The 15,643-nt window shown below is 38.0% G+C and overlaps 1 protein-coding gene across 1 annotated transcript in view; it reads right to left on the bottom strand.

The window, feature by feature from the left end:
• The window catches only part of NMD3 (NMD3 ribosome export adaptor), a 50,794-nt gene that overhangs the window by 16,325 nt on the left and 18,826 nt on the right, over window positions 1–15,643 (bottom strand). The window contains exons 4-6 of the mRNA XM_007948769.2: window positions 9,468–9,548; window positions 7,435–7,563; window positions 7,073–7,163 (exon numbers count right to left, since the gene is read on the bottom strand). Of these exons, the coding sequence (XP_007946960.1) occupies window positions 7,073–7,163; window positions 7,435–7,563; window positions 9,468–9,548 (301 nt within the window). The remainder of the gene's footprint in view (window positions 1–7,072; window positions 7,164–7,434; window positions 7,564–9,467; window positions 9,549–15,643) is intronic.

Below are 15,643 nucleotides of genomic sequence, written 5' to 3'. Positions count from 1 at the left end.
CATTGGTCTCTCGTCTGGAGCAAAGAAGAGTGAAGAAAATCAAAGTCATCTGAAAACAATTAGTCCAAAAATAAGATGGACTATGAGAATCTCAGTCTTCATGACCCCGAGATTAGAAGAACTAGATGGTTCCCAGCTACAAACGCCAACCGCTTGGAAAGGAATAAAAAACAGAGATTCTGGATAGAGTTGAAGGAAAAACGTGGAACAAAATTGAAAAGCACAAAAATGACCAGAATTACTAGTCAAGAGACCGGTGGAACCCCTGAAGACTATGGTCCCAGGTTACCCTTCAGGCCTAGAAATGGACTCACTTACACGGACTGGCTCTCAGCCCAACAGTAGAAAGACTTACATGCAGAACACCTAGACTGATGCACCACCCTACACTAGGGAGATACACCGCTTGGAACAATCAGCTATGAAACATCAGAGGGGTAGCATTCACACAGAGGGAAAGCTGGACAGACAGCAATGCAAAGATAAGAACGGCACAGGGAAGGAGTGGTCACAGGGAGGAGAGGGAAGGACAGTTTTTCATGGTTAGGGATGGTAACTGGGGCCGTGAAATCAGTTCCGCATGAACTGTTGAACGCAAAACAAGTTTGCTTTGTAAATTTGTACCAAAGCATAATTTAAAAAAATTTTTTTAAAAAAAAGGAATGAAAAGATAAGATACAGACCAGGAAAAAATATCTGCAAATTATGTATGTGGTAAGAGACTTGTATCCAGAATATATAAAGAACACCAACAATTCATAAGACAGACAATACAATAAAAAAAAAGGCAAAAAATATTTGAATAGATATTTCAAAAGTATACCTGTTGCCAGAGTCAATTCTGACCCATAGCAACCCAGCAGGACAGAGTAGAACTGTCTCAATGGATTTCCAAGACTTTGCCTAAGACACCTGACTGCTAACCAGAAGGCTGATGGTTCAAACCCACCAGCCACTCCTCGGAAGGAAGGCTGGGCAATCTACTTCCGTAGTGATACTACCTCGGCAACCCAAGGAGGGGTCACCATGAGTCGGGTCCGACTCGATGGCACGTAACAACAACAACAACAATCTTTACAGAGCCAATTGTGGGTTCGAACCGCTGATCTTTTAGTCAGCAGCTGAGGGCTTAACCACTGTGCCACCAGTGCTCCTTAACGAAGATACAGCAATAGCTAATAAGTTCATGAAAAGATGATCAACATCATTGTTGTTGTTGTTTGCCATCGAGTCGACCATCAACATCATTAGGGAAATGCAAATTAAAACCACATCCACCAGATCCATGAGATGAAATAGAAAAGAAAAATGAAAAGAAAAAAGTAAATATATTTTCCATTTTGAACACCCATTCAAGAGTAATTAGATTTATTTCTCTACATAAATCACATTATTAATGTAATTTTTAGGCCTTCTGGCAACTTAGAATACTTGTGTTTACTAAAAAGTGTTAAGTTTTTTAAATTAAAATTATAAAATCTTAGGAACTGAAATGAAGGCATGACTCAATTTAGAAACACTAAAATAGGGTGTAACAGTAAGTTTATAAAAATGGCACAAATTCTGACGCACTGTGCCTGGAGTAACTTCCTTCTGAGTATGCTTTTAGCATGTCTAATTCTTTGTCGATCTATTTGGCATGATACGGGGTGGAGTGATGATGGGTAGTTAATTCATAGACGCAAACTTTCTCCTAAGACATCTTCTGAGTAATGTGTTACAGCATGCTGAAATCATGAAAAATCTTTCCAAAATTACAATGCTATGGATACTCCTCTCAATGCCTAAGATATCTGACTGCTAACCAGAAGACTGACGGTTCAAACCCACCAGCCATTCCTGGCTGGGCAATCTACTTCTGTAGAGATACTGCCTTGGAAATCCATGGAGGGGTCGCTATGAGTCAAACCAACTCAACAGCAGTGAGGGAAAATAGTTATACACAAAAAGACAGACAATAACAAGTGTTGATGAGGACGTGGAGAAAATGGAACCCTAAACATTATTGTGGAACTGTAAACTGATACAGCCACTTTGGAAATAGTCTGATAGTTCAAAAGATAAATATACATATTCTGTATGATTCTGCATAACTGTATCTGTATGATTCATACATAACTATGTATGTACTAAAGAGAAATGAAACTGCTGAGGTGCTTGCCAAGGGCAAAGGAAATATAGAATGGGTAGTGGAAGTAGCTATAAACACAAGGTACAGAGATAATATGGTACTGAAAAGAAATTTTATAACCTGAAGCATATTTATCAGAAATTAAAAATGAATAACTAAATAATTAATTCAAACAAAAGAAAACTAAAGTGAATAGAAGAAGTGACAAGGAAAAAGTTTTAAAAAAGACTTTTCAATAAAATGAATTCTTTCTATAAAACTAATCCTTAAAAAAAAGTAACATAAAAAGTGGCAAGTTTCACCAAGGGGGAGGGGAGAGAAAAATGAGAAAAGATAAACATTAGGAACAAGAGTACAAAACCACAGTTATGGATGATTTACATTATGAGAATATATATGTTCAATCTTAGGACAACAATGTGAAAAGCTAGATGAAATGGTTTATTTTCTTAGAAAATGGTATCAAAATTGATTCAAGAAGAAATAGGAAACCCAAAAGCAACCAACTAATGATATTAAAAGAAACTGAAGAGATTCATATTTCTGCCCAAAAAGGTGACAAATGGTAGATGGCTCCATGGGTATGTTCTTACAAATTTTCAAGAGGTAGACAAGTGCTAGGTACAAAGATGGCAAGCTTTCCAACTCTTTCAATTTCACTAAGATAACAGATACCATGATTGGACAGGACAGCATTGTGTATATAAAAGTGTGTATGTATATGTATCAAATAAAAACTTAAAACAAACATCATGCTTAGGGGTCAAACATAAGATAATAACACCCAATATTGTTGCTTCTCAATGCTATTCTAAATTCCTAGCCAAAGAAGGGAGAAAAGAAAAAAATGAGAGGGGAAATGATGGAAAGAAAGAAGTGAAACGATCAAGACTATCAAAAAGATAAACAGCTTTCCTACATATAAGCAATAATAAATTAGAAAATGTAATGGAAAAAGTTATTATCCACAACAACAAAAAAAATACTTAGCAATAAGCCAAGAAGAAGGAGTTCTGGTAGCATAGTGTCTAAGGCACTTGACTGCTAACCAGAAGGCTGGTGGTTCAAACCCACCAGCCACTCCTCGGAAGGAAGATGGGGCAATCTACTCTCATAGTGATACTGCCTCGGAAACCCAAGGAGGGGTCGCTATGAGTTGGGTCCGACTCAACAGCACATAACAACAACAAGCCAAGAAGAAACATTTAAAATCTTTATGTAAAAAACTATAAAACTTCACTAAATAAGAGAAAAAAAAATTGAATAATATTATATGCCAACACCAAAGTGGTTTGCATAGACTGGCTCATTTAATCCTCACAATAATACAATGAATTAGGATTATCATCCTCTCCATTTTACTGATGGGAAAACAAATTAAATAATACATACAAGGTCACACAGCCAAAAACATGTCAGGATGGACATATACTCAAATCCAGAGAGTCTGGTTCCAGAACCCATGCTCTTACTCACTAGCAACCAAGAAAATTTTGCAAAATAATTAATTAGGGAATATGCTGCCATAGGTGCTGATTGTGGATTCAAGAAAAATGAAATCTTTGACAACTTCAATCTTTTCTCCATTCATCATGATGCTGCTTATTGGACCAGTTGTGAAGATCTCTGTTTACTTTATGTTGAGGTGTAATCTGTTCTCAAGACTGTAATCTTTAATTTTGCCAGTCAGTGCTTCAAGTCATCTTCACTTTCAGCAAGCAAGGTTGTATCATCTGCATATCACAGGTTGTTAATGAATCTTCCTCCAACCCTGATGCCACATTCTTCGTCATACAGTCCAACTTCTCGGCTTATCTGCTCAGCATACAGATTGAGTAAGTATGGTGAAATGATACAACCCTGACACACTCCCTTCTTGATTTTAAACCATGCAGTATCCCCTTGTTCTGTTTGAATGACAGCCTCCTGGTCTATGTACAGGTTCCTCATGAGCACAATTAAGTGTTCTGGAATTCCCATTCTTCTCCATGTTATCCATAATTTGTTATGATTCACGTAGTCAAATGTTTCTGCATAGTCAATACAACACAAGTAAACATCTTTCTGGTATTCTCTGCTTTCAGCCAAGATCTATCTGACATCAGTAATGATATCCCTCTTTCCACGTCCTCTTCTGAAACCAGCTTGCATTTCTGGAAATTCCCTGTCAATATACTGCTGCAACTGTTTTTGAATTATCTTCAGCAAAATTTTACTTGTGTGTAATATTAGTGATATTGTTCAATAATTTCCACATTGTTGGATCACCTTTGTTTGGGATACATAGTAAAAAATATATATATTCTGAATAACAAACACAATAGAACAGAAAAACAGATATGCAAGATAAGAGGAGACAATTCACAACTGAGATACACAAAAATAGAAATATAAAAATATGTTTACCTTCATTAGTAATCAAGAAAATGTAAATTAAAACAAGATACTATTATTATGTCCATTAAGACAGCAAATATTAGGAAAGTCAATATAGTCTTAGCCAGTGTTGGCAAGTGTTTGGATAAATAGGAACTCTCAAATGAAATGGGAACATATAGTGGCAATATTTTAAGACAATCCACCAATACTCATCAAAATTCAAAATTTGGATACTCTTACCTAGTCATTTGAATTCAGAAAATCAATTCCACAAAAATACCACTACATATGCACAGAGACAGATGTACAAAGGGTACAAAGGATATTCACTACAGAGTTATTTGTAGCAGCCAAAAAAAAAAAAAAAAGGGAACAATGTATAAGCCCATTAATAAGGAAATAATTAGATATACATTGCATAATGAATACCAAGTAGCAGTTAAAAATAATAAAACAGAATACTATACAATGATGTAAAAATGTTTATAATGTACTAAGTAAGTAACAGAACATTACAGAATACCACTTATGAGGGGAAGTACCCCTATCACCACAATTTACACACAGACAATATATTCAACTATTTTGTTGTAAGGAGCTCTGGTGGCACAGTGCCTAAGGCATATGACTGCTAACCAGAAGGTTGGTAGTTCAAACCCACCAGCCACTCCACAGAAAGAAAAGTGGGCAATCTACTTCTGTGAAGATTTACCGCCTTGGAAACCCAAAGGGGGTCACTATGAGTCAGAATCAACTTGATGGCAGAGAGTTTTTTTTTTTTTTTTAATTTTGTTGTAGGTGGCTATGTCTGGGGAAGACAAGTGGAGGAAGGCAAAATGGAGATTGTTAACCATATGTACTTCTATGTTGGAACTTTCGTAATTATAATTTTTAAAATAAAGTTATAAATAAACAAGCAAACAAAAGTAATTTAAATCAAAACCAAGACGGGGGATGGGGGGCTCACGAATTCCTTTCTCTGAATGAAAGCAGAGTTCTTAAACATTTGGTTTTGAAAGTGAGTGCAAAGCTATATCCCATGATGTATTAAAAGTCTTTTTGCTACCTCAAAATTTTAACTATGCAGCTATTTCTGCCACGGTGATAAAGTATAGTAATAGTGTTTTGTTTCCCTAGTTAAAATACTTGGGTCTCATTATCCCTAAGAGAGTTATTCAGAACAAACTTATACAAAACAAATTGAATTTTTCTGTCTGGTGGCTAGCTACAAATAACCAGGGAGTTAAATAGACAGTAAGGTATCTTACCCACAAGCCCTTGGCTGCTAACCATAAGATCAGCAGTTCAAATTCACAGTCACCTTCTCAGGAGAAAGAAGCGGAGGCAGTCTGCTTTCGCAAAGGTCACAGACTTGGAAGTGCTACAGGAGAGTTCTTTTCTGTCTTAATAGTGTTATATGAGTCAAAATCGACTTGAGGGCAGGCAAGTGGGTGGAAAGCTGTGTTTTACTTACTTATACTATTAACCCTTTGTCTATGGTAAAGCACTCAAGTCAGATGCAAGGCTTACAATATTCATTTTTCTCCCATTTAAGGATCTAAGAGCACACATTTCTGAATACTTCCCTCAACACATAAAAAATAAATGTATAATAGACCAGTACGTACTGGTGAAATTCATTTTAAAGTTCTAAAAATAAAGAGTAAAATTAAGAATTTGGCCATTCCTTCAAGAAGAGCTATCCCAAAACCTGTACTTTAGAAAGATACTAAGAAAACAAAGCATGCCCATAGTAGCAAGCATCATCCCACAACACGAACTTATAGCAAGAGACTAGAGTTTGCCCAAGAATATTTGTTTTATAGTATTATTAGTTGAAGAAGTATTTACACTGTATCTAATGTGTATAAGAACAATGCTACATCAACAGTAAGTGCTAAGACAGAACATGCCCTAATGTGCAAAAATTTTAAAATCCCATCTTCAAGAAGTCAAATTATGTTATTTGTGTATCTCAGTTTATTATTACTGATGTTAGACTTCTGAATTGATGCAGCCATGACAAACACTTTAGGCATATGAAAAACATAAAAACATTATAAAAGAACTTACAGATCTTAAAATAATTATTTTCTTCCAACCACAAACTGATCTCCACATAAGAAAGTCCTGGATTAATTTTCTGCAACAGCACTTTATACTCCATTAATGTAGTCACTGTTTGACTCATCTGGCTACCCTACCACACAAAATCTACTGAGGGCAGAGACAAAACTGTATGGGGAAGGAGAAGATTTTTTAAAGAAAAAAATTTTAAGTTGTAGATAAGTGCTATACAACACAGTAACCACTAACCATGTGTGGTTATTTTAATGTTAATTTGAATAATTAAAATAGAAAATTAAAAATTTACTTTCTCAATGGCACTAGCCACATGTAGCTATTAGACAGCACAGATAGAGAACTAAGATATTTTCTTCCCTGGAGAAAGTTATTTTGGACAACACTCTTACTGACATTATTAGTAAACAAAAAAGCTTACTCAGACAAATTAAAATAAAATTTTGACATAATTTCAATTGCTTTTAAATTTTAACTCACCATGAATCTCTTTGATACGAAGTGTGTTCTGATACATTCCATATTTCAAAATCAACTGTTCCAGGTAGTAGAAAGTTTTTTTGTGTAAGGTCTAAACATAAATGCATTATTAGATTAACAGATGAAACACAAAGAAACAGCCATACCATCTATAGAAAGTAAACTAATTTTTAAAAGAAAAACCATCTTTAGAGATGATCTAAAATATAACTGTGATCAATTTCTCAAAGTGAATGCTCCCGGGACCTAACTACCCCTGGTGTCTAAAGGATTTGAAAAGGGGGAGGTGTTACTTGTTGTTCATAGCTAATAAAGATGAAATACAAGATGGAGAATTCACTTGTGACCCTTCTTCTCATTACCTTTTGTCTCACTTGAACTACAGCCTTCCAGAAATCCTTAGCTTCTACTCTATGGCAATCTCCACACATTTGGGATTGGACAACATAATCCACCACAAACACCTGCTGAAGGATAGCGCCATTCATCACCTGATAGAAAAGACAATTATACTCCTTCATCGTTTTGTTTCTGTTAAATAACCAATACTTGTCTTAATAGAAGATGCTTCACTATTTAATTTAAAAACTTTTCTCATGAATGCTTTGATGGCATCAATAATAAATCAGTCAAATGTAAAGTCATCTGAATAAATTATATTATTTCAAGAAACATATACAGGTTTCATTCCTAGAGTTTATTAGACTAACATGTAAATTATAATTGAAGTGGTTGTGAGGCTATTCTTTGAAGATTAATATTTATTTATAAAAATATTCATCCTTAGGAGAAAAACATAAGACAAATAAACTCTCAAAAAAGGAAACATTTCATAGATAGGTAGAGATAAGTATTGATTTGGGTGAAGAGAAGGGCAATGTACCAAATGTGAGTGATCAACATGGTGGCATTGAGAAAGAGGAAGACAGAGAGAGGTACATGGGAGGTACAGATAACAAAGATGAACCCTTTTGCACATACAGTACTGAGTTGTCAGTGAAGGCAAACATGCATATACGGGCGGAGAGATGGGTAGACAGTCTCAACTATTAGGTATGTCTATGAAGCGGGGAGTGTACCCAAGACCATGTTATAGGGCTGGCAGACAATGGTCCTAGAAATGTATTTGTACGATCTGAATTCCCAGGTGTATACTAGAGCGGACAAGGGACAAGGCTGTAGTCACTTCTTTGTCACAGCCAGCTACCCAGAGGGACCGAGAGTTGAACCTGTGAGCTCAGGACCACAGTCACAGAGGACATCAAGCTAAATTGGCATAACATACTACACAAAACATTGTTCCGCCTCCTATTTTGGCGAGTAGTGACTGGGATCTTAAAAGCTTACAAGCAGCCATCTAGATGCAACGATGTCTCTTCTTGTCCAAAGCAAAGAAGAATGAAGAAAATCAAAGATTCATGGAAAGAATTAGTCCTAGCGACTGGTACACCATGCAATCTGGAGCCTATACGACTATGAGACCAGAAGAACTAGATGGTGCCTGGCTATCACTGTCAACCACTCAGAGAGGGATCTATGTAAGAGATCCTGGATAGAGAAGGAGAACAATGTGGAACAAAACTCAGAATCATTTGGAAAAAAAAGGGGGGGGGGGGACCAGGTTTGCTGGTCTGATAGAGCCTGGTGGAACCACTGAGACTATGGCCCCTAGCTGCCCTTCAGGTCTGGAACTGAACCCACACCTGTGGCTTCCAGTTAAACAAAAGACAGACATATGAGTTGAACATTTACCTGAGGTAGATACACTCCTTGGGGAGAACAGTCATGAGAGAAAGAAGAGCTGTTTATGCACAGGGAGGCAGCTCAGGGGGCAGCAGTGCATGGAGGGATGGACACAGGGAAGAGGCACCAGCTATCAGGAGGAAATGGGAGGGGAACTATTGCATTGTGGTAAATTATAGTCAATGTTATGAGACAAAGTGTGTGTGAACTGCTGTATGGAAAGTGAATTTGCTCTGTAAATTTTCACCCAAATCACAATTTAAAAAAACAGAAAACATTTCTTAATTTAATGTTTCTCAAGCATAGACAACTATCAGAAATCACCTGGTAACTTTTTAAATATATCGCTTCCTGGGCCTTACATCCAGAAATTTTGATTCAGTTACTGTGAGTCATGATGATCAGCAAGTTTGCAAATCAGTGCCTTAGCTGATGTAATAAATCACTTCAGTCCTTTTCCTACTAACACTGAAAAGATTACCTTAGCTGACTCATCATTAGAAATGGCTGTTCTTCTGGAGACTTCATCATTTGTGTAGATGATCCAAAAGAAAACAAGGGCTAAAACAGCTCAAAGTCACAAAATAATTTAACCTCTAGGCCTTCCCTCTGTCTATTTACACTTTAATATATAAGTACATGTACTACTTACCTCTTTCTGAATAGTGAGTTTAACTTTAAGTCTCTTAGAATGGGGCTCAGTCCAAACAAAACCTGCATCTACAAGCCGTACCTTCAATAAGACAAAAAAAAGAAACTTAAGTTTCTACCTAAGGTGAAAAAATATGAAAGAATAATTCACCAATAGACAAATTTCATGAGATGTGTAGCACCACTACACACTATCCTCCTTAGTAAAAAGATTCATCATCAGAGGTAGAACCGTAATAACAGCAATTAACAGTACAAACCAATGACTATAATTACTATAATTCATGGAAAAAAAATTTAAAAGGTTCCCACAGAAAAAAATATATATATATCGTTTTCCCCAAGAAGTATACTGCTCTTTGGATGGAAATTACATTTTTTAGCAGAAAGCAAAGGACATGGTGACCTTATCATGTACTAGAAACCTCACAAACAAAAATGTTTCCACTTAGTTTATTTGCACGTGTTAAGTATATTAAGTATATGGTCTTCTTTAATCTTTATTATTATTCTGGAGGATAGACAATTCTCAGAAGTCTCATGCACTGAATACTGAACTCACAATAGGAACTTACTGCTGTTAAGTCAGCAGCATCTTCAGAGATGAAAATCAGTTTGCTATGTGTGGAGAACTGAACACAGATTAATGTGGCTAGAATAAGAGGCAAGGGAGGTCTGGGAGATGAGACCGAAGATGTGAACAGAGACTGGATCCTGTAGAATCTTACAAAACATATTCATCTAAGGGTAACAAGGACAACATAATCAAATCTGCATTTGAAAGAACACTCTGGCTACTATGGAAAGAAGTGACTGGAGAACAAGGATGAAGGCTATTGTAATCATCTAGGCAGAAGTTGCAGACGAGCTGAACTAAGGCAGAGAAACACTGGAATACCAGAAGCAGAAAGGTCCAAGAACTATTTAAGAGGCAAAATATAGGACAAAATGACAACCGGATATGGGAAAAAAAGAGAACAAACTTGAGAATGACACCTGAGAATGATCCTTGGGCATCCAGGTAGCATTATTTTTCTGACAGAAAGAGCAGATTTGTAGGGGAGAAGATATTGCATCTGGTTTCAGACATCTGAGCTTCATCCAAGGGCAGTTGTTCAGTAGATACTATATTATTCACTGGTCTTAAGATCTATGGAAAAGTCTAGGCTGCAGATTTGGAAAGCATCAGCAAGTAAATAATAATTTTAAGTCTTGTCTGGTAAGAAGTAGACTAGGCAGTATAGATGGAGCACCTTAGAGTAAAACTCTGTTCGTTATTTTCTGGCTCCCCTAAAGCCAAGTCTGATAATCAACAAGCCTAGCCATGTATAGAGGATTCACAGTCAGTTTTCAATCTCGTCAGCAGAGATAAGAGAAAGCCCCATGAGCACGGAATAACAGTGGCCTTCACTCAGCCTCCAACCTCCATGTGCAGGAATGAAGAGTCTTTGACATTCACCTTGCCTATCTTGAACGCCTCACCACATTATCTGTCCTGAGATAACCAGGACTAATCAACCTCCCTGGGCCCTTTATCCTTCTTATCCAAAGTCCCAGACACCCAGTCACCCCTCACCTCCCATACTCCAGTCTCATATGGTTCCATATATTCCCTATTCTGTCTTCATCTAACACCCCTTCTCAAATCCCAAAACTAATTTACTATGCCCTCTGGAACACAACATTTACTACCAGCAAAATCCCTAAATACTCAACCTCTTTGCTCAACATTCCCTTCATCTCAAGATCTCCGATAATATGGATCCTCCTTCAGCTAACTCAAGTGATGCTGATTTTTCTCTCATTTCCTTCCTATCACTAGGCCAGGAGCCAGATAGGAGTCCTTGTTGCTATTAATTGCTAATTCCAGACCATCCTCCTGTCTTCTCCTTAAATACACCCAGCTCTGAATCGCATATCATCAGATCATACTACCTACTACTCTCTTAGTAACAGTCATCCTCTCATTTCTCAAAGATTTTAGTTCCTGGCTCACTGTCATTCTTTTCAACAATAATACATGGTGACTTCAATATCCACATAGATGATCCCACAATACCCTGCCTGCCTCTCCATTCTGTGGGCTCCATCCCCCATGATCCTGTCCTTCTTTTCTCAGCCACTCAGATCTTCCTAATTATCAATAACTGCAACCCTTCCAAAATCTCAAATCCAAACATCCCACTTTCTGATTACCATCTCCTATCTTTCTAGCTCACTTCCTAGTTCCTGTTTACCAAAAATCCTTCAATCTACTATAACCCACAATCCATTACTCCTATCACCGCTATTCTTCACCTTCTCAATGCCAGTGTATCTCAGTTTAATTTCAAAGTCAATCATCAAAATCATTCCCATGAACACACTCTCAGTTCCCTTGGTTCTTCTCTCACTTCACCCGTAGTCACTTGGCTAAATCATAATTTTGCTTAAAACTAATGCCTTGCCTGCTCTATGACTTTCCTGTGCAGCTGATGGGGCTAAAGAAATAAATGAACAACATTCTGACTAGACTTATTTTAAATAACCCTGCCAAGCAATCACACAGCATTGTTCCAGTGCATTCCCTCTCCCACTCTCCTAGACTATTTCCTACTTTCCTCAAACTTCCAATACCTCCTCTCTTACAACTACTACCCATACTTGTTTTCTCAATTAAGAAAAAAAAAAAAAGAAGAAATCAAAAGAGACTTTCTACAAGCTCTCATTTACCAACACCTACCCTCATGTTACGACAGATGAACTATCCAAGTTTCTATCAAGACAAACCATTGGGAGTCAGTGATCTTCATGTTGCTATATTGTTATATCACCCATCTGTAGAGAGAGAAAAAAAATAAAAAAGCATCCTTTCCTCACTTGTTGATCCAGTCATTGCCCTATTTCTTTGTTCCCTTTTACAACAAATTTCAAAAGAATTGTCTACACTTCCTGCCTCCAATTCCTCTTCTCTCCTTTTCATTTCCATCCAAACCAGGTCTTTATCCACAACACTTAAAAGTAACTGCTTATCAAGGTCACTAACGACCTCCATATTGCTAACTCCACAGAACTCTTCTTAATTGTCCCATCAGCTGCACATTTCTTGAAATACTTCCCTTGCCTTCAAGAACAAACACCATGCCCACCCATTTTTCCTATCTCACTAGAAGTTCCTTTTTAGTCTTTTCCTAGTTCCTCCTCACCTTCCCTAACTTTTTAATTAACTCAGAAAAACCAAACTCAATGCCACTGCGTCACTCCCAATATATAGCAACCCCCATTGGGTTTCCAAGGCTATAAACTATTACAGAAACAGACCGCCTCATCTTTCTTCCTTGGAGCAGCTAGTAGGTACAAACCACCTACCTCTGCTTAGCAGCCAAATGCCTTAACCAATACACCACCAGACGTCCTCTGTATCATTAAAGGGCCCCAGAATTCAATCCACAAATTTCTTCCCTTCTTTACGTAAACCAATTCCCTAGGCAATTTCACGGCTTTAAATACCATTCGTATCTCGAATTCATCATCTCCAGCCTGGACGACTCCCCTGCTTATTTATCTAACTGCCATTCCTCTTGAAGCTTTTCCTACATCACACTAACAGCAATTCCCTCTTCTGGCTACTCAGGATAAGAACTCTGGAAGTCATTCTTAGTAACTCCATCTCATACACAAATCATACTGCATCAGTAATCCCACTGACTACCTTCAAAATACATCCATAATTTGTCCACTTCTTACCACCTCCATTACTGAGCCAAATGCCATCCTTTCTCATTATATGACAATCACTTTTTACTTCTACCTTTTCCCTCTTCACATCTCTTCTACACACAGCAGCTGGGGGGAATACCAATCATACTGTCTCACTACTCTGCCCTCTATACCCATCACTGTCAGAGTAAAAACCAGTCATGACGTCAGAATGACCATTCCCTGGAGGATATCATGCTTGGTAAAGTGGAGGGTCAGCAAAAGAGGGGAAGGCCCTTAATGAGATGATTGACATAGTGGCTACAACAATGGGCTCAGGTATAGCAAGAGCTGTAGAACTAGTATGGGACCAGACAGTGTTTTGTTCTGTTGTACACAGGGTCACTGTAAGTCAGAGCCAACTACATGGCACCAAACAACAACAATAAGGACCTACAAGCCCAACATATTCTGGCCTTCCATGACTTCTATCTTCATCCCAACTACTTTTCCCCTCATCAATCCACTCTAACAGCACTGCCCTTGTACCCATAATGTTCTTGCTCCACATTTCTTCACAGTTCCTTTCCTTATCACCTTTAATGTGTATTACATGTCACTTACCAGTGAGGTCTTCCTAAGCACCCTATTTTAAACTGCCATATTTCCTTGTGCAGTTCTTACCCCACTTCTAGTTTTCATTTTTTTCAACTGTTAATGCACCATATAATACATGTATTTCTTCTGCTCACTGCCTACTCCATAGCCCCCAACTAGAAAATAAGAAAGGTTTTATCTGTCTTATTCACTGCCATATCTCCAACACCAAAAACACAGTTTGGCACAGAGTTGGCACTTAATTCATCTGCTGAATGAATTAACGAATTCTTAAGGCTTACCAGATACTTCATTTAAAAAGTATGCAATATAAAAGCAAAAAGCCAATATACAGTTCCGGTAAGATGGCGGCCTAGGCAGAAAGACTGCATAGAACCTCTTCAACAAAGAAAAGGGAAACGAATTAACACAGACACAGAAGATAATCCTGGACCCCTGAGCCTTGAAGGGAAGGATATAGAAGTGGACTAAACCCGAACCAGCAGAAGAATTTGCATGAAAATACCAAAAAAAGGAGCATACAGAGCTGTGGTCTGGCAGCAATCCTGACGGCTCAGACAGCATGGAAAGTGCTGAGTGGTGGTAGGACCTAAGAATTAACCTAAAAACCAGCCCTGCTAGCCAGGGACTGCACGGAGGACTGCTCTGGTGGCTGGGGAATAAACGGAGAAGGTGAAGAGAAAGAAGGGCTAAGCTGTGGACTTTTGCCTGTCCGGAGGGCACTGACATTTTGAATGTTTACAAGCAGCTCGACTATTTCGGATATATAAAGAGACGGCACTCTCCCAGATTCCGGGGGCTTAAGAACACATTCTGCTTGCCAGCAACCCCAAGGACACTCCGGACCAGCATGACTGAAAAGGTGTGACATTCCTCTTGTTACTCTTATACCCCACACCCGCTTGGTGAACGGAGGAGAGGCCATCCCCCACTCCCACCCACCTTCTGGGCCCACAGGAACTCCATCCCAGTCTGTGTGCTCAGATGGAGCCTGGATGCCCTGCCCTGTTCTCAACCGATCTTTTTTTTTTTTAAATTTTTATTTATTTTTTCTTTTTTGCTTTCTTTTTTCTGGTGTTTAGTTTGCTTGTATTTGTCTGTTTTAAAACTATTATCATTAATAATACTTTGCTCTTTTTAGTATAATTCTTTAGTCTTCCCCTCCCAGGTCCTAGTTTTCAGCTTGTTTTCTTTTCCCTATTCCTGGTTGAAAAAAAATTTTTTTTTTTGCTTTAATTTTTTTCCCTCTTGTTCTTCCTGGTTAACCCATTCCTTGTTTTAATGTTTACATTGTTCCCATTTTTTTCTTCATTATAATCATACTCTACCTTTTTCTCTTAGTGCCCTATCCCCAGATAGTACAGGTTTTCTTGTTCTTTTTGCTTCTTCTTTTTCCCGTTTTTCTTTTTTGGTTACTGTTCCTGTGAGATTACATGGTGTGTATTTTGTCCATGTGCTTTTAGTTTTTTGATCATTATTCAACTGTAATTTTTGTCTAACTGAGCGAGAGACAGCAACAGTCCCCATAACACACAACTACACCAACAACTCCTGCAATTTCACTTACTGAGCGAGAGCCACTACCTCCTTCTCCACCAAAGGGCCAACGATAAAAAACCACCAACAAGAGCCTGAATCACGCTCGGCTGCTCTTCACAAACAGTTAACAGAGATCTAAATACAGCAACGCCACGATGCCTCGGAAACAACAGACCATCACAGTCCACACAAAGAAGCAGGATAAAGTGGTAGAAACAAGGGAGCAAGATACAGACCCAGAACACATCCCTGAGGAAGAAGCAGCATTCGAACTCTCTGATAAGGAATTCAAAAGAATTATCTTTAGGTATCTTCAAAGGATTGAGAGACAGACCAAAGAAA

This window comes from Orycteropus afer, unplaced genomic scaffold (assembly GCF_000298275.1).
Source record: "Orycteropus afer afer isolate SDZICR_OR568_19922 unplaced genomic scaffold, OryAfe1.0 scaffold00223, whole genome shotgun sequence".
Classification (NCBI taxonomy): Eukaryota; Metazoa; Chordata; class Mammalia; order Tubulidentata; family Orycteropodidae; genus Orycteropus; species Orycteropus afer.
This window is presented reverse-complemented; position numbering and strand designations above follow the sequence as displayed.